General features: G+C 44.5%; 2 protein-coding genes across 3 annotated transcripts; one reads left to right on the plus strand and one right to left on the minus strand.

The window, feature by feature from the left end:
* Positions 1-390: 390 nt before the first annotated feature.
* Positions 391-15,538, plus strand: mapk9 (mitogen-activated protein kinase 9). Of its 2 annotated transcripts, none has more exons than XM_071909727.2 (12): positions 391-665; positions 6,067-6,213; positions 6,789-6,918; positions 7,400-7,458; positions 7,811-7,949; positions 8,458-8,623; positions 11,147-11,218; positions 12,043-12,225; positions 12,691-12,815; positions 12,918-12,981; positions 13,109-13,180; positions 13,452-15,538. In XM_071909727.2, exons 2-12 carry the CDS (start codon positions 6,098-6,100, stop codon positions 13,586-13,588), a joined length of 1,263 nt encoding a protein of 420 aa, XP_071765828.1. In that variant the 5' UTR covers positions 391-665; positions 6,067-6,097; the 3' UTR covers positions 13,589-15,538. The 2 variants fall into 2 exon arrangements, with proteins under 2 accessions (XP_071765828.1, XP_071765827.1); XM_071909726.2 differs by having other exon boundaries at positions 391-536.
* Positions 15,539-15,689: 151 nt separating this feature from the next.
* LOC144542413 (uncharacterized) lies at positions 15,690-18,556 on the minus strand. Its single transcript, XM_078289015.1, has 2 exons — positions 17,529-18,556; positions 15,690-16,182 (listed from the first exon to the last, which is right to left on the minus strand). The coding sequence occupies exons 1-2, from the start codon at positions 18,554-18,556 to the stop codon at positions 15,945-15,947; spliced, it is 1,266 nt and encodes a 421-aa protein (XP_078145141.1). The 3' UTR covers positions 15,690-15,944.
* Between the last annotated feature and the right edge of the window lie 2,469 nt (positions 18,557-21,025).

Here is a 21,025-nt window from a genome sequence, read left to right on the forward strand (position 1 = left end):
TCAAGGAAAAAGGAAAAATCTGAATAGTATCCTTCTAAAATGTATTGTAGAATTAATGTAGCTATTTTTCCTAAGGTTCCCTCTTTTGTCTTCTGCATTTTTAGTCTTTTGTGTGGAATAAATTGTCATTCTACAATAACTAAAGCATATAATATCATGACGTGAAAGAGCTTGACACTGTAGATTAGTATCTCCTGATCTTCTCTGTGTGTTACATCTTATCTTAGTCTTGTACTGAATAACACCCAGAAAAAGAAAGTTTGCCAAAAAGTTAGAAAAAAAAAAAAGTTTGCGCTCACGTTAGACGTTGCGTGATGACGTCATCCGTATGCTCTCTGCTTGTTGTGGCGTTCCCCTCCTCCGCACCCGTCCGTGCTGGAGTTAGCTAGGAATTTGGGAAGCTCTATCTGTCGTGACAGCCCGGACAATTGTTCTCCTAAACTTTTCTGATTCCCGGTTGTGCCTGAAAGACGGAGGGACTGTTTTTCCTGTGTTTTCGATGCATGGGAGTGACCTGGGAGCGGCGAAGGGAGAAGGTAGGTGCTGTGTGTCTGCCGCTGCCCGCCCGGCCGTCCGTTGGTCCGTCCGGGCTTTCAGTTCAGCTCCGGCCCGACTACCGCATTGCCACCGACAGAAGTGAAAGAGAGGGGAGAGTCTAGGCCTCGGTGAGTTTGTAGCCTGCTAAACGTGAGGTTAATTTAATGGGCGTTGAGGTTACTGTGCGGCTTCGCTCGTAGGAACCGATTATTTCTGACTGTATTAAGGCCACTTACGGCCAGCAATGCTGTGGCCGTGGCGTGTCATAGACCGGTGAGCGCAATGACTTCATGCCTGTGTCTGTGTATGTGTGTGTATGTGTGTGTGTGTCTCAATGTAGGCATGCTGGACGTGGAAATGCAATTGATTTTCAGTTTGGCTAACGTTAGTTATTAGACCTGTAACACATGGTTGTAAGTGTGACGTGACATGGTATATTTGGCTTACCTTAGACTTAAAATGTACATTTGGCCTAACGAATGGCATCTTTGTTGGCTGAATATGCTCAGTTGTATTCCAGCCCACCACCAACATCACAGTTGCCCATAAACACAGGCCTACACGTGATAAGAGCTGATGCCATATTTCCCCTCAACCAAGTATTTGACGTGGCATTTCAGGGGCAATTGACAACTTGCCAACAAATCAGAGTACCTCAAACACCAAGTCTGATATGGGATTAATCTGTGTATTTTTTAACTGAAGAAGGCATAGACAAGTTGGATGTCATCTGTGTGTCTAGTTTGGGACAACACATCTCGTGCCATGTTTCAACACAACGTGTGTCAATAGCAACACACTTTGTTTTGGCATCTGTTGCTATTAACACATCTTTAACACATTTCATCCTTTGAAAGAGAGTAGTCTAGTCTCAGCAGACATCTGTAGCACACACATTAGAGCAGCAGCAGCCTATATGTGGGCTCAACCATCCCTGTGTGGTTTTGTAACTCTGCTACATAAGGCTGGGATGCTGACTCCTCATGCCAGGCTAATCTCAGGCTAATCTGATATCACAGCCAGCTCACGGTCTCCCAGCTCCCACTGAGAGCCACGGCCACGTCAGTGACTAACTTAGCTTGGACCAAGGGCCAGTCTGAGGATGATGAAGGAGGTCACTCCCCATAGCATCTCCATTCATAGTAATATTATCAAAGTCATATCCTTTCATAATTTGGGACAAGGAAAAGAGCACAATTCACCTGCCTGCCATCTTTTCACATATTGTCTCTTGTCATGCTCTCATATATTCCTGTCATTGCTCTATAGTGCATATACATTTTAATAATCCTCCACCTTTTCATAATGCACAAATCACACATTGTCTTATGTCTCCCTAAGTTCTGCTGCTACTGCTGCTTTAATATGCACATTATTGCTGCATCTATACTTCTAAAACATTTTCATTCATACATTTTCCACTTAATATGTCAGAGTGTAGGAATTGTTAGTTTGTTTGTTTATTCCTCTTTGTATTCTACACTACTACCTGCAACGGCCCAATTTCCCTCAGGGGTGATTAAAGTAGGGCTGTAGGGCAATAATTCAATATTTAAGTTTACTATCATTCATCTTTTAATAGAATCATATTGTGATGAAGTAATGATATTGAGTTATCGTGATACACAATTTTGTTGTCTAAATGAATGATATGAAACAATACTAATTAAAATGAGATCTGAAACAAATTGGGGAATAATATTTAAAAATTCAAATTTTAACATACTTTATATAACGATGCAGTTCAGTGTGATGGACTTCAATTTGATTATTTAACATGTGATTTTGCATTATGTTGGCAGATATAGTATAGAAATAATTTCTTATGATTATTGTGATATTAATGTTGACATTAAAGTTTCATTTAATCTGACCTTATGTTGAATTTGAACAAATTCCCCTCTGTCCACTGGCTGCAACTGTGATCTGTGTGTGTGTGTGTGTGTGTGTGTGTGCGCGCGCATGTGTGTGTGTGAGTGTGGGTTTACCTGGGATTGCTTGTCACTGTGCATCAGTTGTCCCCTAGCCCGTGTCCAGATCTGTGCTGAGTCAACTGTACAGTTAGCCTAGGTCTCCCTGGCATGGCAGTGAAGGATTGTACATACGCTTGGCCTGCAGCTGTAATGTGTATTTGGTTGTGATTAATGGTCCTCTCATGGCGTTCTCTAGGCTCATCTGTGTGTTTTGCCAGTGCAGCAGACGTTTGGGTTCAAAACAAATTGGAGAAAAAATATCAAAATGCCACTATTCCCTACTGCTGTTGCCAAATTGAAAGAGGGTACCTGTTTTTCTCAGAGGGAAAGGCGGTTCAGAATATTTGTTAAACAAGGTATTCTTGTGCTGTGTTGAATCCATGGTGTACAAACTGTGTTGCATGTCAGAGACACTTTCATTCTACTCTAAATGAGCAAATCCTAGGCATTAGCACCTTGTTGCCCCCCACCCACATTTTTAATAAACTGTAGAAATTAAGTCGAAAAAGCTCTGCCCACATATCAGCAAAAGATATTTTTGTCCGTATCATTCAGTTCTACAGGAGGGATGTTAGGACTCTTTGCCTGCAGGGGCAAGCGATGGGAAGACTTAAGGAGACCGTAGGGAAGATGGGAGAGAACCAGAAAGGGCAGAGGAGTGAGAGGATGACGGGAGCATAAAAGAGCGACAAAGGAAGACAAAGCCAAGGGAAATGGAAAGAGAGAGAGAGAGTGGGATGCACAAAAAAGAGTAAATGTCTAGGCAGCTCTCCCCTTGGGTGTAGTGAGAGAGCCAGCTGGACTCACACGTGAGAAAAAGGAGAGAGAGGGAGGAAAGAGGAGAGGAAGCCAGGTAGGCAGTGGAAGAAAGTAGATAGAGAGATGAAAGGATTCATTTTTCATCTGAGTAATGGTGTGGCTGGAGACCCACGCCTCCTACATCTGAAGGCACATTTTCTTTCGGTGTGTGGGTGTGTTTAGTTTATTTGCACAGTGATAAAACATAGAAGTGAAGTGATAAAAATAGAATGATAAAACAACGCGCAGGAGATGAAAAATGACGTGTGCAGGAGAGATTAACAAACCCAAGGGTTTTATAAAATGAAAAAAAAATTCAAAACAAACCAACAAAAGGAACAAACAAAAAAAAAAATCAAGATGACAAGCCAAGACTCGGTGGAAGTGGATAACGCAATCTAAATGAAAACAAAACACATGGTGGAAAACATTACCACAAATGGCATAAAAAGACAGAAAATAAATCAAAATAGTCCCGATGAAGAAAATGAAGTGAGAGGGGAAGTGAGAGTGTGGTACTGAGTGGGAGGGTTTGTGTATGTGAATGTGTTAACATGTGCTTGTGTGTATTTAAAGAGAGAAAGACAGGAGGAGGGAGAGTGAGATTGAGTGTGTGTGTGTGTGTGTGTGTGTGTGTGTGTGTGTGTGTGTGTGTGTGTGTTTGTGTGTGTGTGTGGAGGAAGGGTTTCAGGTTTTTTATTGTATTCTCTGTTTAACTTATTTAACCAGGTTAGCCTCAGTGAAATCAATAAACTCATTTCGAAGTGAGACCTAGACAGGCAAAAGCCAAGACAGCAGCAGCACATTTAAATACAAACTGCAAAATAATAACACATTTCTTAAAATTTCAAGTCTATCTGCAGTTTGATGCAAAGGGGACAGAGATCATGAAGCCTTTCTTACCAATATCTATTCGAGCTTTACGCTGAGCAGATCTGACTACACTGTCCTCCACATTTCTGTGTAAGATAAATCCATGAATAATAAGGAGGCTTATCCGGTACATATGGCCTTTAAAAATGCAACTCTCCCAGTGAATGAGCTTACAGATGGACAGACATGGCCATCAAGCCCCGGAGTACAATGTACAATCATGACTGAGGCCCTTACAGATGGTGACAAATCTCAATTAGCTATGGTAAACAGCATGTGACATGTGCAAGCACTGAGATGACATGTTTATATTCAACAAATCTCACTAATCAAGTAAAGCATAAAATCAGTCATTTTATAGGCTCAAAAGAAAACCGCAGATTCTTTCTTAAATAGGCTAGAACCCTAACTTAACTTGAGGGGTTTTCAACAGGTGGCTTACAAGGAATATTTGACAGTTTTCTCCTAGCATTAGTAAAAGTCATTAGCACAGTTTTATTCTGCATTTATTTAAATGGTCGTCTTTTCTTATCGCATTTCCACCCCCTCTCCTGCCTTAAACGAGAATCAAGTGCTCCCAGCCTTTACCTCTGTTAATGTTGTTAGTGCTGTAGCCCACGCTGCAGTTCTTTTGAATGCTGTCACAGTGTCAAGGCTGAGACCGAGTAGCTTTACGATTCAGGCAGCTCAGGGTGCTTTCTAGCTTTGTTTGATCATAGCAGCCTCTCCCCTGCTGCGTCTTTCTCTCTCCGCTCTTTCTCTCTCTCTGACAATGAAAATGAGTGACTGCTTGTGCCCCTGTTGCCTGTCAAACAGAAAGGCTGAAATATCAGACTCCATTTAACCTGTGGCTATTTTGTGAAGGAATAACAAACAGCCGTGACTGTCCGCTGTTGCATAGCCACACACTGCTGTGTCCTCGCCCACACATACACACACACACACACACACACACAAACGCACATAAAACCCTCCCCTCTGGCCAAGAATAACACTCCTCCTCCTTCCTCCTGCCCAAAGCATCAGCACTAACACTGCCGTATCTCTCTACACTCACACAATCACATCATGTGTGCACACAAATATACACCGACATGGACATCCATCAGCATATATTAACCACTAGCTTACTCCTTGCTGATGGCTGTACACGCACTTGTAGTGAAGCTGCATGCACAACAGACAATAGTGAACATGCTTGAGCCTAATGCTGTGTGTTTGTGTGTGTGTGTGTGCTTGTATGTGTATTTGTGCATGTGTATAATGTATGCGTTTATTGAGCATGAGTGTGTGGTTGCGTGCTGTTGTTAGAGGCTGTTTGGGGAGTTGTGGTTGGTGTGTGTGTGTGTATGTGTGAGTGTGTATGTGTGTGTTATGCAGCAGGCCCGGCAGAGTTTAGACAGAGCAGGGAGAGCCTTAGGATCTCCAAGCTGTCAGCCTCTCTCTGCCTCTGTTCTGCACTACACACACACACACACACACACACACACACTAAAAAGTTCACAGCCATGACCTCAGCTCCAACCCACTTTAGTCAGATGAACAAACTGAGCTGTAAAGCGGTGGATGTGTTTTGGAACGATGGATTGGTTGGCTCTTGACTGGGCCGAAAATCAAGGGAGTAATTCCAGGGACACACAGATGGCAACCATATTAGGCCCCGTCATTCACTGTGGATCAATTGAGCGATTCAGTGGATCGACAAGAGGACTCCAAGTTCCTCTAACACTGTAATAAGCTTATCGCAACGATGTGCTAGGACTTATTTACCACTCTGCCTGGCCTTTTGACGATAGGAGACTTTGTGTACAACTGGCATGAAGTCACTCACGGTGTTTGGGTGTTTGTGTGTGTGTGTGTTGTGTGTGTTGTCGTTCCCCTGCAGACAGTGCCGGTGGTCCTGACTGTTCAGCAGGATGAGTGAGGCGGAGGGCCAGTTCTACAGCGTTCAGGTGGGAGACTCCACCTTCACCGTACTCAAACGCTATCAGCAGCTCCGCGCCATCGGCTCCGGGGCCCAGGGCATCGTCTGGTGAGGCCGCTTTACACTGACCAACAAAAACAGCCCTGAGACATGCAGAGCCAGTACGGTCTTTGCTAGTTCAAAGCTTTATGTTTCGTCGTTCCTTTCATTGTGTTCATCACCAGCCCAGTGTCCTGTCAAAGTGCCCTTGACAAAGACACTGAATCCCCCAAGCTGGATTAGAGTGTCAGCTAACTGCATAAATTGTAACTGTAAATTTTTCTTTTTATTGTGGGATCCTCTTTCGGGATTTGATTGCACATGCTGCATCTGATGATGAGTGCACAGAGGCATTCGTGCCTGTTTCATGGCTTAAACCACTGAGCAACCAGTGCTCTGCCCAGTGGACAGGAGAGTCTGCAATTCTTTCTCTGCTTTCAATGTCTAAAGTGAAGGGAGAAAAAACTCAAGAGCACCTTTTTCCTTTCTAAAAGATGCATTTACAGACCAGAGATGAGTAGCTATTGTAGCTTTCTGCTAGTCAAGTTGATGGTGGAGGATGCATTTATTTTCTTCCTCAATAACCTCTGTCCCTGTTTGTACCCTCCGCCTTTCCCCCACTCTCTCTCTCTGTGGGTGTCCAGCTCTGCTCTAGATTCAGTCCTTGGTATACCAGTGGCAGTGAAAAAGCTGTGTCGGCCCTTCCAGAACCAGACCCATGCTAAGCGCGCCTACAGGGAGCTGGTGCTGCTCAAATGTGTCAACCACAAAAACGTAAGGCACACACTTTAATGCAAGCTCTTTTCCCTGTCTGATGGAATATATATGTTTGATGCAGACGGCATAGTATGTTCAATATAACATAGTAAAGCAGTTACAGCTATCGTAATCACCTAATTAGATTGTTGCATTACTGTTGCAAACTAGTGGCAATCAAGCCAAAATTTAGCATCCTTTCCTTATTTAATTTACCTGATGAGATCGCCATAGCCCAGGGAAAATGACAAATGGCGTACAAACATGTATATCTTCAAATACCTTCACAATTTGTCTGTCACGACAACATAGAGTTAAAAATAAAAATAATGGACTAATTGGAGAAAGAGAGAGGGTCAGCTCGCTGCGCTTCAAATATAATCTTCTTCCAGACAAACTCGCTTACTGCTCTCCCCTCAGTTGGCTCCCTCTCCACTGTGGAGTGGATGTAGATGGGAGAGTAACAGAGTGGACTAATGGCCTGTCTCTCTGCTTGCAGATCATCCGTCTGATCAATGTGTTCACGCCTCAGAAGTCCCTGGAGGAATTCCAGGATCTGTGAGTAGCAGTGGACTGTTTTTGGCTAGAACTGTCTACTCTCGTTTTCTGCAGAATTCAGAGATTTTAGCTGAAGCTTCTCTTTTCTTCCTCCCGTTCTCTTTCTCCATCTTACTGCTGTCCATCTGTTTACCTGTCAGCCTTCCCCGCTGCTCTGTTTAGCACAGATTTTTTTTAACAACTATGCTGTCATACTTTTATTGCTTTATTTGCTTTTGTTGCCATTGCTACCCCGCCCCACCCCACCCCACCACCGTCTTCGCTGCTCCTCCTTTGTGCCTGTTTCTCCTTTTTTCACCATCTTTCTCTCTTTGTCTAACACCCCCCCCCCCCCCCACCCCCACCCCTCCAGGTATCTGGTGATGGAGCTGATGGATGCCAGCCTGTGCCAGGTGATCCACATGGACCTGGACCACGAGAGGATGTCCTACCTGCTCTACCAGATCCTCTGTGGCATCAGGCACCTGCACTCTGCCGGCATCATCCACAGGGTGAGATGGTCGGGGTGTGGGCAGAGGAGTGGAGACGATTGGGGCTAAAGGGGTTAACAAGGCACACAAGGACTTTCTGACGCACTGCAGAAATATCTTAATACGCCATTTAATCGAGAATTCGGTCTCAAAATCTTTTCTTTTCTTTTTTTTTTATTCATGAGATAAATTCACTTGTTTCCAATGCAAATCAACTTCTTTCATGACATTTTTTTGAATAATAAATCTTTTTTTTATATATATACTATTTGAGTGATCTGCCCTAATATTCCTGAAAAAAGTGAAACTGCATTGGAAACTTGGAAGCGAGTGGAATTATTTTGCCCCATTGTTTAAAGAAAAATACATGAGACTAAATGACATAACATGGGCATTTTTTGCAGTGCACCCATTTCTCCAGAATAATTGGGGGTCCGTTCTATTCTTTCACCATCCACCTTTTGAAAATACCTCTAGGGTGATATTTATTTACGTGTATCTATAGATGTCGTTGCCTCTCTCCCCTCAGGACCTGAAGCCCAGTAACATTGTGGTGAAGTCGGACTGCACTCTGAAGATCTTGGACTTTGGCCTGGCTAGGACGGCCTGCACTAACTTCATGATGACTCCCTATGTGGTGACCAGATACTACCGTGCCCCAGAAGTCATTCTGGGCATGAAGTACAAGGAGAACGGTAAGGAGGAGAACTAAGCCGCACTGAACTGGTGGTCTTAAAACTGCAGTTTGTAAGATGTTATATCTCTAAAATGTTAGCATGAACTGAAAGTGAATAAAGCTCCTCTGCTTAAGGCACGGTGTCATAAAGCATGCAAGAATACTTAAGCTATAACCCACGATAGGGTTTATTGGCGGTTGCTGACAACACACCTTAGCTTTTAGCATTACCATATACCATGGCCTGAAGTGGGTTATTGCCGTTATAAAACGGTTACTATATTGTATATTTCACGAGAATTCCTCATCATACTCTGGGGCAATAATTAATCCACAAACAAAAGATTTTTTTTTGCGACAAAATAGTCCCCAAGCCTGGCAAGTTCTTACCATAGCAACAATATATTTCCTTAGCGACATTAACATACAGCAACCATTTCTGTCCCAAAGATGGAAGGTGATGATAGCCAAAGGCACAGAATATTTTCTTAAACAAAAAAAAATAGGCTAAAAGTATAATATCATTATTCTTTCTTGTTTATATTTATCTGAATATTGCCATTAATTGTACAGCCACTGAAATAATGACCAGCATCATGTGAACTAGACCTGCTGTCTGGGCCTACAGCCGTCACTTTATCAGGAGGCGTTGCTGTGCTTGAAGTCAGGATGCTGCTCCATTTCCATAGCAGTCGTTGAAACACTTGACGGCTCCATTCGTCTGCCTCGCTGTATTTTTTCCGCTCCGGTTTTTCTCCAGCTGAGTCAGCGTGTCATTTTTCTCTTGTTTGTAGAGGCAGGATGTGGTTGGTCATCATCTTCAGCCAGTCGCTGCTCAAACGTTGGATTGCCAAGCAAATTAAAAGTGATTTTGAAATCCTCCGTCTTCCCTTCTTACAAAGTAGCTGTTTGCTGCGTTTTTTCCCTGTAACCGTTCTTACCTTAATATACTTTAGAGCAGAGCAATATAGAACTGTCAAGAGGCCGTTGCCATGGTGAACGTGGTATATGGGATTTGTATCACGGCTATGAACCGTGATGAAGTAATTAGAATAATTTTATGCGATATACAGCCAGAAGATGATACAGCAGCTAGTTGTAGAAACAACAGATGTTTAATCCTTTGGAGTAGGAAATTCCCTTGTAAACTGTATGTGTCATGTTCTTTTCAAGCCAGTTATCTACCTTAACGATCCACTGACCTTGTTGATCATAGTGTGTTTTTTCCTGGTAAAATCCTATATTTAAAAGTTGATGGGGTCTATGGGAGCTGTGGCTCATCAGCATTACTGCTTATTGATTATGACAACGGATGTCCTTACTGTGCCGCTACTCTGCCGCAGTGGACCTGTGGTCGGTTGGCTGCATAATGGCTGAAATGATCTCTCACAAAATCCTCTTCCCTGGAAAGGACTGTATCCTTCGCTGTTCGTCTGCTTGGTGTTATCTGTTGGTTTCTCAAAGTGGGGACAGGGGACCCACAGCGGACCTAGAGGAAGTTCCACAGGGTCCCCGGTAAAATTAGGAATAGTTAATCTCATTCATTAGACGATATGAGAGAATGTTTAAGAAATACTAGTTGGATTAATGTTTTATTCTTTCCACTGTTATCTTGCTGCCAAGAGCATACACAATAGACAAACAGCCAAGTCTATAATAGATCATATCTAATAACAAATATCTTCTCAGTGAAGTCATCACGCCAAAATCTTCAGAGATAAGGGTGACTGGTTTTTGGATAAATTAGTAATGAAAACATATGAGAGGCCCTGGTTTAATCAGGTTTTTCCACTGTGACTTGGTCCAACAGGAAAGACTCTTGGCCCAATTAGGAATGTAGCTACTGTATAATAGCAGTCACAATGAATAGTGTAAACATTGTGCATAAGTTTAGTTTATGATTTATGCATTGCCTGTGTGCAGTAGACCTAAAGTGCTCTGAAGTGATCTGGAGGCCTTATCGGAGCACAGAGAGCTTTTAACTCCGGTGATACTGAAATAGAGGGAAGAGGGAGGAGTTAAAGGCTATTTGTCAGAAATACACACTCTAAAGCAAACAGTCGACTCAGAGAGAGAGCAGTACCACATCCTACTTTGCCAAGTAGACACACACACACACACACACACACGCACAGGCAAAGCGAGAGAGAGAGAGCAACAGCTGTGTAAACTGATAAGCAGAGCTGAGGAGAAGGGCCTGGAAGGCTGTGTCTCGTTCCCAACCCAGAGAGAGAGAGAGAGAGAGAGAGGAGGGGGGGGGGGGATGAAAGCCAGACTGAAGATTAATATGGTGAGAGCATCAGGCCATGGCTCAACTAGAGGATGGACAGAAATGAAGATTTTATCATTTAATATTAAACCATGGATGCATTACGCCATTAATGTGTTGTTCATTTGTGCGGCTTACACGTCACTTTACTGTACATTTTGTGTGAATTCTATTATGTGGCTTGATGTTTTTGTGATTATTTTTATTGACCATCGTGTGTGTGTGTGTGTGTGTGTGTGTGTGTGTGTGTGCTTGTGTGTTCTCTGTTCCCAGTGGACATCTGGTCAGTGGGGTGTATCATGGGAGAGATGGTGAAGGGCAGCGTCATCTTCCAGGGCACGGACCGTATCCTTCACCGCTCTCTCTGTCTCTGTCCCGCTCTCTCCCCTCTCCTACTTCCCTCCATCTTTTCCCCTTTTCCTTTTCTGTCGCCTTCCTTTCCATCTAGCATATCTCATTTGTCTAGACTATTTTCTTGTCCTGTATTTCTCTCAGCTCACCGTATTCCATTCCCTGTCGTCTTATCTTGTCCGTCTAGTCATTTTCCTTATTGTCCCTTTCAACATTACATCTGTTGAATAGGACCACTGGGGTGTTTCAGCAGACCCCAATGTGAACAGTTGGCTGTGTGTGTTTTCTCCCCTCCTCGGTGATTGTTTATCAATGGAGTTGTTGGAGTTCAGATATCCATTTAGCCCCTTAATTGATGGAGGGAATCAAATTGAAGCGACTCAAATCATTTGCATTTATATTGGCTGTTTCTCTATTTCTAATGGGTTCACACCGCTCTCCACCCACCACTTCCTTTCCCTAGCACTGTCCATTTACACCTGACTAGCTGAGCTATTCTCCGCAGGGTGCAGGGTTCCTTGGTTTATAGAAAAGAATTGCTTTCATTTCAGGACAGAATAGACTTCCGCTGCAATTGTAACGGTCAGCAGGGTTCCTGAATATATTTCTTTTGCTATTTTTCACGTGGAACATGGTGGCTATGTGGTTATATACTGTATGTACAGTACATACTGAATAATATTGGTGGGAGTGTACTTATTTGATCATATATTTATCACTTGATTCCCTGTCTTGGCTTTAAATACATCCCTCTCATTTGATTACGTACATGACCATATTGCAGCTGGGTTTTTTTTCCGTAACAAGTGTGTGTCCAGACATCGACCAGTGGAATAAAGTGATCGAGGTTCTGGGCACGCCCAGTCTGGAATTTATGAACCGTCTGATGGAGACAGTGAGGAACTACGTGATGAACAAACCGCAGTATCCTGGGGTCAACTTCGCTGAGCTCTTCCCCGACTGGGCCTTCCCCTCTGACTCAGAACACGACAAGCTGAAGAGTAAGAACCCGCGCATCTCACCCCATGCAATTCTTTTTATTTCAGATGTACAGTATGTTCAGATTGGTTAACTTAAAACTGATGCACCTTACGGTACTATAGCACAGACATTTTAGAAGGTTATCAAACTAGTTTTTAATCCGCTAAAACAGAGGTGTTTTTCTGCAATATAATGAGACATTTCCTAGCAAAATAACTAGGATACAGGACATTAAAACAGGACTTCTTATACAACCAGTCAGTCCAGAGTATTACCTCGCAGGGCCATGGTTGTTCCACCCTAATCTGTGGCATTTAGAGCTAGAGATTGCGTCATGGGAACAAGAGAACAAATTGTGATGTCTTTAGAGATGTTACCCAACACCGTGAGGGGAAGTCATCAGTTCTCATGAAGACTGCTTAAATGAGGTGATGTCATAGTCTTGTTTCCATAGTAACAGTGCCCTTCCTCCGTTGCCATAACAGCGGGTCAAGCACGGGACCTGCTGTCCAAAATGCTGGTCATCGACCCTGAAAGCCGCATCTCCGTAGAGGAGGCCCTCAATCACCCCTACATCCATGTGTGGTACGACCCCGCCGAGGCTGACGCGGTGAGGAGGCCGTTCCACTTGAGGCAGTTCAGGGGTGGAACTCCTATAAAATGCCACGGCCATGTCTGACCTTGCCGTGATACATTTCTCTTTGTTTCACAGCCGCCTCCCCAGATCTCCGATAAACAGCTGGAGGAGAGAGAGCACAGCATTGAGCAGTGGAAAGGTAGGGCCTACTGCCCTCTAGGGAAATCCATCAGTAGTGCAGCTTGGCTCAAATTCCTTTACATTGCAAGTGTGACTACATTACAAGTATGTGATGATGATACTGATCACTTTCTGTTTTTCCACAGAGCTCATTTATGAAGAGGTAATTGACTGGGAGGAGAGGAACAAGAATGGGCTGATGAAAGAAGATTGCTCAGGTACATTTACAAAGCATTCATTCAGCATCTGCCACACAGTACATCATGCTGCTTTAAGGAGGGGTCTTAAAGAATAACTGGCATGAGCTAAAGATTGTGATACAATATAGTGGGTAATTGCTTGCAATATGTCATTGAGGTTGCATCTGTCCTTCTGAAAACGATATATGTTTTTTAACTATTTGTGCAACTACTTGAACTTTGCATCTCTGGGCTCTCTCTACTGTGTGTGTGTGTGTGTGTGTGTGTGTGTGTGTGTGTCACATGTCAGATGTGGTGTCTGGTTCAGCCTCCCAGTCCTCGTCAGCCAACGACATCTCGTCCATGTCCACGGAGCAGACCTTGGCCTCGGACACAGACAGCAGCAGCATCGACACACTGACGGGACCGCTGGACGAGAGCCAGTGAACAGAGTCCGCAGCTTGGCCACACGTGTCTGCCTGCCTGTCTGTCTGTCTGCCTCACTGTTTCTCCCCTCTCCTCCCATACATGATACCCAAATATCAGTCAACCGTCACCTTTCTTTCTCTCCTTCTTCTGTTCTTCTCCCTCTTCCTTCCATTTTTTTTCTGTTCTCAGTGTTTTTCTTTCTTCTCGTCAACCTCAATGGATAGGTCTATTTTTCTATTTTGTTTTCGTGTGTGATCTGATGGGTCTTGTTGAACCTCTCAGCTTCAACTATAAACTTTGTTTTGGACTGCTGCCTAGAGGTTAAAGGTATGCTATCTATTGGGTCAAAGGTTTATCATTCTCTATAAACTCTTTGTGGATATTTTCAAACTTGATCAAGTACACTTTGATGTATGCATCCATGTTGATTTTCAGATTACCAGGAGTAGGTTGGGGATTGTTGTTTGTTCTCTATGCCTGTATCTTAATAGTTTTATTTTTTTTAGTAAATATTACGTTGAGACCTTAAAAAGAGGCTGTTGTCATCAAATTTGAGCAGAGATGCACTGAACATAGACCACAGCTGCCAGCTGCTCTCCTGCATGTTATGTCGAAACGAACAAAAGCTTACAATCAGTCGATCGAACCAACCATCTGATGTTCATCTGATGATCAAACACTGATCCGAGGTTTGGTCGATCCTTTAGCTAGCTAGCAGTATTGCAGAATCCCCCTGAGTGGTGCTTTCCCATAGTGTTTTTTAATTAATTGGCTTGAGTGATGTGGATTTGAGCTTTTACTCCTGACCGCTAGGGGAAGCCGTGGTTGCAGTGTTACAGTTTTATTTCCTGATATAATGTACTGTATGTAAAGGTGTCATGATCTGATACTCATTGTGTATGTAGACCCTTTTATTGCAAGTAGATAAAAGTGTATTTGTTTCGTTAAGAAATTCAATGTACCTGTAGAACTATATCTTGCAATCACCCCATTTGACATAAGGTACTGACTATCAATGTGTATATCAAAAGAACATCATAATCCTGTAAATTTGGAAGAGGGAAAAAGATTCATGTGATTGTATTTATTTTTGTGTTCTTGCAAAGTGTTGCACACAATTGATGACATCGGGGCCCATGGAAATCAAGTCAAAGCATTTCATTGACAACCCAATACATGGGCTGCTACTACTCTAAACCATTCCATTAGTACTGGAACAGTAACGACATGAATCATGAATCTCACATCATTTAGAACACATCTAAAGGCAGTAAAACATAAATAATGATGTTTAACTTGCATGATGGCATAAATGATGCCTATAGGACAGTTCTCGTTATAAAGAGAACTCCATTCAGGTCAATTCTTTTACTTACAGTACCTTGGTCTTCTTGGTTCTGAAAGCCGATTTGAGAGATGCTGTAGTTTTTTTTGTTTTGTTTTCTTCTTGTACGCCTGTATGTATGTATAATTGTTATCAAAGTGTACTGTGCAGCACTCTCCTTCATTATCTCCTTTTGAGTTGTCCTTGAAGACAGCGATCACCCCGTCTGTAAAGGTAAAGTCTGTGGAGGACGTTGGCCCAGCAATACGAAGCAGAGATCGATGTCTCGGTTTAGAATGCGGACGCGACTGCGGAGTCCTGAACGGAAATCTGGACCCTGCAGCTCGAGATCGGAACTTAAAGATGAACCTCGGAAATAGACTGTGGAGCTGCTTATTGCAGACTGATTGCATAGTGTGATGGACATGCAGAAATATGACACTATGGAGTCAATGAGGACTTAAGCACCATATTGTACACTATGTTTTCCTTTTAAAAAAAAAAAACCATGACCTTATTCATCCAATCATGCCTTAAATGACCAGGGGAGTGGCCAACTCACTCCCTGGCTCCTATTGGATAAGGACTGAGCATCGCCGCGCTCAGAACATCTTGTATGTTTACCATGTTTGAAAAAAAGCCTCATTGTATACACTGTACATCTCACATTTTTGTTCTGTTCGTTTGTCCTTTTATTTTGTTATTTTCAAAGATGTCCTATGTGATTGCAATGACCACAATACTACCACTTGGCCATCATCTTTTGCCCTTCCTCAACAAATAAAAGTGGACATCTTCAAGGATTGATTTTATCTTTCATGAATATTTTGTATATTTCTCTGATTCTTTATGAAGTAGCAATAACTGCAGATCACATAAACACTTCCCAAACAGGGAAGGAAATGTTGATAATGTATAGGTATACACAAACCAGTATCCAACATCCAAATACTCTAGATTTTAGAGATTTAAGACAGTCCTGTGCCTTGTTTTTGCTACACTTCTCACACATTGTTCACGCTCTCGCACATCACACACACACGTTCTCTCTCAGAAGCTCCTGACGATGCATTCAGTCTTCTTGGCCTCGTTGTTGAGCTCTCCAAAGGTGTCGAAGAACTGCTCCATCTCTCTCTGCAGCGCTGCATTGCGGAGGTCTGCGGCGGCCCGGGCCCGTTCAGACTCCGCGATCTTAGCCTGGACCACCTGGTACCAGTGCCGCTGCTGTGCGAGGTTTGCCCTCAACCCTACCACCTCCACCTGCAGCTCCTCGTTCCTCTGCTCCAGGCTGGGGATAAAGACACGGGGAGGAGAGAGAGAGAAAAGAAATTGAAATCACTGGTTGTCTGCTCCAGAGTTGAGAGTTTGGCTGTTTTTACAAATGGTTAGGAGTTAGAGAAAGAGCCAGTTGTGAGCTTGTTGGTGAGGTTTTTGGGTTTCGACTCTTAGGTGGAAGTTCAGAAGCTGCCTAACTGGGTCCTTAAGGCCATGTTCCTGTTTGAGGACACCACGAGAAATGACGACATCAAAGGTAGGGTTAGATTTTACATTGATTTTTGCAAGACCATTTAATATTTGTGCAAGTCTGTTCAGTTGTGTCAAGTGCTTTTTGAATGTTCATGTGAAGTCATAACACAGTGAAATAGCATCTGTCTTAATCTGTCCAGGACGAGCCAAGCAATGCAAGGTCAGGAAGGTCACAGTAAACTAAATGGCAGTGAAGCATGACATCGAATATTATTTAATTACTTGGACATTATTATTTTATAGGCTTTGGTACACTGTATGAACATTGTCAGGCTGAACTGATAACTAATTTACCTCCGGTCTTTCATCCACACCAGTTCCAACTTGCATGGCCTTAGACTGAGACTTGCCCTATCTATATCAGTAATAAATGAGGTATGTGTTTGTGTCTAGGTCAGCAGCATGGCCCCTTAAATTAGCTCTCTTTCCAGTGCCACACATGGGAGCTATTTCTATAGGTCAACCTCATGGGCTGTGCTGTCTTTTTTAACCAGACAGCCACTTAACCATAGGAAAACAACCTTGTGAATTTGTCTTATGAATACATGGAATACACACATAGAGTACACCCAAAAGGGGGTAGTTCAAATATTAACTCTAGTGCTTTACATTGTAGATTGCAAACAGAAAAGCATGGGTTACACAGACTGGAAATATATTTTTATATCTAATCACAGCCAATATTTTCAACATAGCAGGTCATGGGAACCTATAGGAAAATATTGAGAGGAAATGGTTCTGAGAAATCCCATGACTTGTTGGTGCACAGTGAACTAAACAGGATATGGGGTGAAGCAAGGGTCAAGTGAGTGACCCAGAGCAGGACTGTACTGCAACACAGCTGACTGGACACACACACACACACACAAACACTCTCCAGACCTGGGAACATGGAGCTAGCTTTCACTGATTGCACCAAAGGCTAGAGAAATATCATATGTCACTGAACTAAAAGTCTCATATTGAAGCCTCTGAAAGCCGGCCAAGAGCATCAGCCCATGAAACACAGGACACTCCGTTCATGTGTGTCTGTTACATCGCTTTGTAAAGAGTTTATGTGCACCAGGTGTCAAAAGAAAAACAAAATGAAAACAAAATGAACATTACCTGATTATTCGTGCCTCATACTCCTCCCTCTGTCGGACTATCTGATGCTGGAGGTTGGTGAGGACGCTGCGAAGGGCGCTGGCTGAGGGGTCGGCCAGCGGCACGGGAGGGGGCACCCTGGGAGCCCGGGGTGGCTCCTCTGGGTGCTGGGCTGCCGCTGGAAGCCACTGGGCCTGGAGCCCTGTTTGGCTCTGGTGAGGGAGACTCGCTGCAAGATGTGTCTGGAGATGTGACAATGGGAGCTGGAGATGCGGCATAGGGTCCTCCTGGTCAAATGCACAGGGTCCTGAGTCCGGCTCTGGCTCCTGTTCAGGGTCCTTTTCTTGGTCTGGATCCTGGTCCTGTTTGGGTCCGTCACATCCAGCCAGGATGATCTCACAGGAGGACCAGGAGCTGTTCCCTCTGCTTGCTCCTTCGTCCTCCATCAGCACCTGGATCTGCTCGGCGGCCCGTGCTTGGTACATCCACTCTTGCGAGGGCTCCAGGAAGCCTGTTTCCATGGAAAACACCTCCAGGAGGCTGTCGGGGGTGGCAGCGTAGCGGAGGTTATCATAGACAGAGAGAGCGCTCTTGTGTTCCTCACTCTGTGACGGGCTCGGGCTCGGGCTCTGGTTCTGATGGACCCTTTCCTCCTCTTCTGTGTCCTGTACTCCCTCTCTCCTTCCTCCTTCTCCTCCTCTCTCTCCTCCTCTTGCTCTGTTCATCCCTGGACCCAGCTCTGCCTCCCAGCCCTGCCTTCCCAGGCCTTTCCCCCAGCTGCAGTAGCTGTGATCTGGCCAGGCGCCAGGCCCTCCCCCCCCCCCTAGTGTGGGAACCTCAGCCACAGCTGGGGCCAGGCCAGGCAGAGGACTGCAGGGGACTGGGAGTCTGGTTACAGCAGGGCACCGGGCCCTACTCTCCCTGTCCCTCTCCCTGTGCCTGTCCCTCCCTCTGTGGGCATAGAGAGGGCAGTAGTTGTCGTAGAGGGGGTCCGTGGAGCTGGAGCTGGCTGTGGTGGGGGTCTCAGCAGGCAGACAGTGCAGCTCCATGGTCCAGCCAGGCAGAGGGGGGTGCTGAGAGTCTTAAATCACCCTTGCCCCCTCCCTCCCCCTCTGTGTGCTGTAACCCGGGGTTCAACCCTGGGATTCTGGCTTTATGGACGTGGTATGGAGCCTCCCTGCTGGTTGTGCCCAGGAGGTGGTGATGTGTCCTGGGGAAAGGAAGGTGTGGAAGCCCTCCTCCCCCTGGGCTGGTTCTCTGCTGTGTCCTTGACGCTGCTGGCTAATGGTAGTCAGGTTGTAGTGTGGGCGTAACTGACAGAGAGAGTCTGTGTGTGTGTGTGTGTGTGTGTCTGTGTGTGTGTGTGTGTGTCTTTAAGCAGCACTGACATCAGCTGTTGCTTTAGCACAGCTTCTGAGGGAGGGACCAGGGTGTAATATAGTCTGGCTCATTCCTAAAGACAGGCACACATAACTGCAACCACAGAAATAGACGGTGGCCAGGGGGCACAAAGTGTGAAACACACACAATGAACCCCATACATATAATCTACACACACATTACCTGCACAGTGAAATCTGCCAATGTCACACACACATATACACCCACAAACATAGATCCAATACATAACTTTAAACCTGTCGACGAAGGAAATGGCACGCTACTTATCAAGATTGCACTGGCTTATATTACGAGTATGGAATGCCATCAATTGGAACAAGGTAAGGAGGATATCCTAATGCTTCAGCTAGGCCAGTGATTTTCTCCTTTGCCTCTGTGGGATGTGTTAAAAGCCGAATGATTGTACTCTAGACAGCATTCACCCCATGGAGTCTACTACAGTGCATCCATCTCCTATATGAGAGCCAGTGGAGCGCTGCCATCCATAGAGAAAAGGGGCCAGATGATGAATCACACCTTCCCCAGGTTTATCAAAAAACACTGGTTGCAGCTTTTACCAGCACAGTATGGGAGAGAAGAGATTGAAATTCTGGCTGATATTCAAGAAAGGTTGTGAAAGAGAGATGATGGGATGATAGCTGGAGAGAGAGAGAGAGAGAGAGAGACAGAGAGAGAGAGAGAGAGAAACTGTGGTGAGTAATTTTCAAACTAGAGGTGGCACAATGGACAGTTGATTTATTATTGTGTATTACTTATTCACCCCCTGCAGATATGTAAATGCGTGTGCACTTATGCACACACACACACACACACACACACACACACACACACACACACACACACGCACACACACACACACAGAGTAATACAGCTTTTAGCTGCATCGTGTAATAAAACCACAAGGTGGCGCTGTAGACTGCATTATGTAAAGCTTCTGTTTTCAATGGGTGGTGTAGCTTGATATCAGTAAAGACACATTGAAGACACGGAGGCTGTTTCTATGCTTCACTCTCCAGATAAATATGACTTACCACAGTCTGCCCCTTAAGCTTCATACAAAAACCCTCAAATATAACTTTCAAATTTTAGATCACATTCACAAATTTTGCAAGCCACCTGGCTCTCGTGGGTTCAATTCACAACACACTAAATCCAGATGGCGTGCAAGTTTAACATAACGGGATTATTCATGACTTCTTCCGCTTTTTTCCCCAACACAGGATCATCCTTGGTCCATGTCTGAGGTGCACAGAGAGTTGGCTGGTTTTCAGAGCCCTATAGAGATCGGACGAGGCCTATTGATCCAGTATTGATCTAACAGGCCAGCGAGGAGCTTCCTCGTTAGGGTGGTGCCACAGGAGAGCCACTATCAAAGACACGGCTACTTGATTAGAGGAAACGTCCATATAAGCATCTCTCTCACCTTGTCCTCAAATCACCTTAAGTCACTTTAAGTCTCAACCCATTTGAAACTGCTGCCTGAGAACGCATTCAAACTGAGAGCATTGGCTTACACTGATGGCTGAGTACAAAGTGTTCCACGAGAATCATGGAGTGTCACTGTGGTGTTTCACAGATCGAGGGCGCACCACAGACTTCAGTTGCGTGTCGCCACATTGATCAGTCAGTTGTCCGTCAGCTGTGATAAAACTCTTATCTGTCCTATGTAAATCACCCTGCGCCCTTCAGGGCTGCAGAGGGAAACACAGTGTTTTATCTGCCTGTCGGTATACAGCACAGGATTCAAGCCTGGGCAGGGTTTCCTAAAGCACCTTCGCCCCAGAAATCCTCCTTGTGCCATTATAAACAAATAGAGAAAGATGATTTCAGTGCTACAGGAAGGTGAGCCCTGTCCATGGCTCTGAAATGTCCCGTCTCAGACTCAGAGGTCTCTGGACTGCCACAGATATTTCCTTTCATCTGTCTCATGTCCCTCTGAGGCTTTGTCTTGACCTTCACGTGTCCTTTAAAAACTGACCTTTAAAGGACAACCTTGCTTTCTTTACCCTCCTGCCCCCCAGACCCAGCCACTTATTACCGCTGGACCTTCGCCACACAGAGGCTAAGCTCCCTCCAAGACCTCTCACCGCCCTCTCCCTCTCCCTTCTCTTCCCTTC

Source organism: Centroberyx gerrardi, chromosome 16 (assembly GCF_048128805.1).
Source record: "Centroberyx gerrardi isolate f3 chromosome 16, fCenGer3.hap1.cur.20231027, whole genome shotgun sequence".
In the NCBI taxonomy this organism is placed as follows: domain Eukaryota; kingdom Metazoa; phylum Chordata; class Actinopteri; order Beryciformes; family Berycidae; genus Centroberyx; species Centroberyx gerrardi.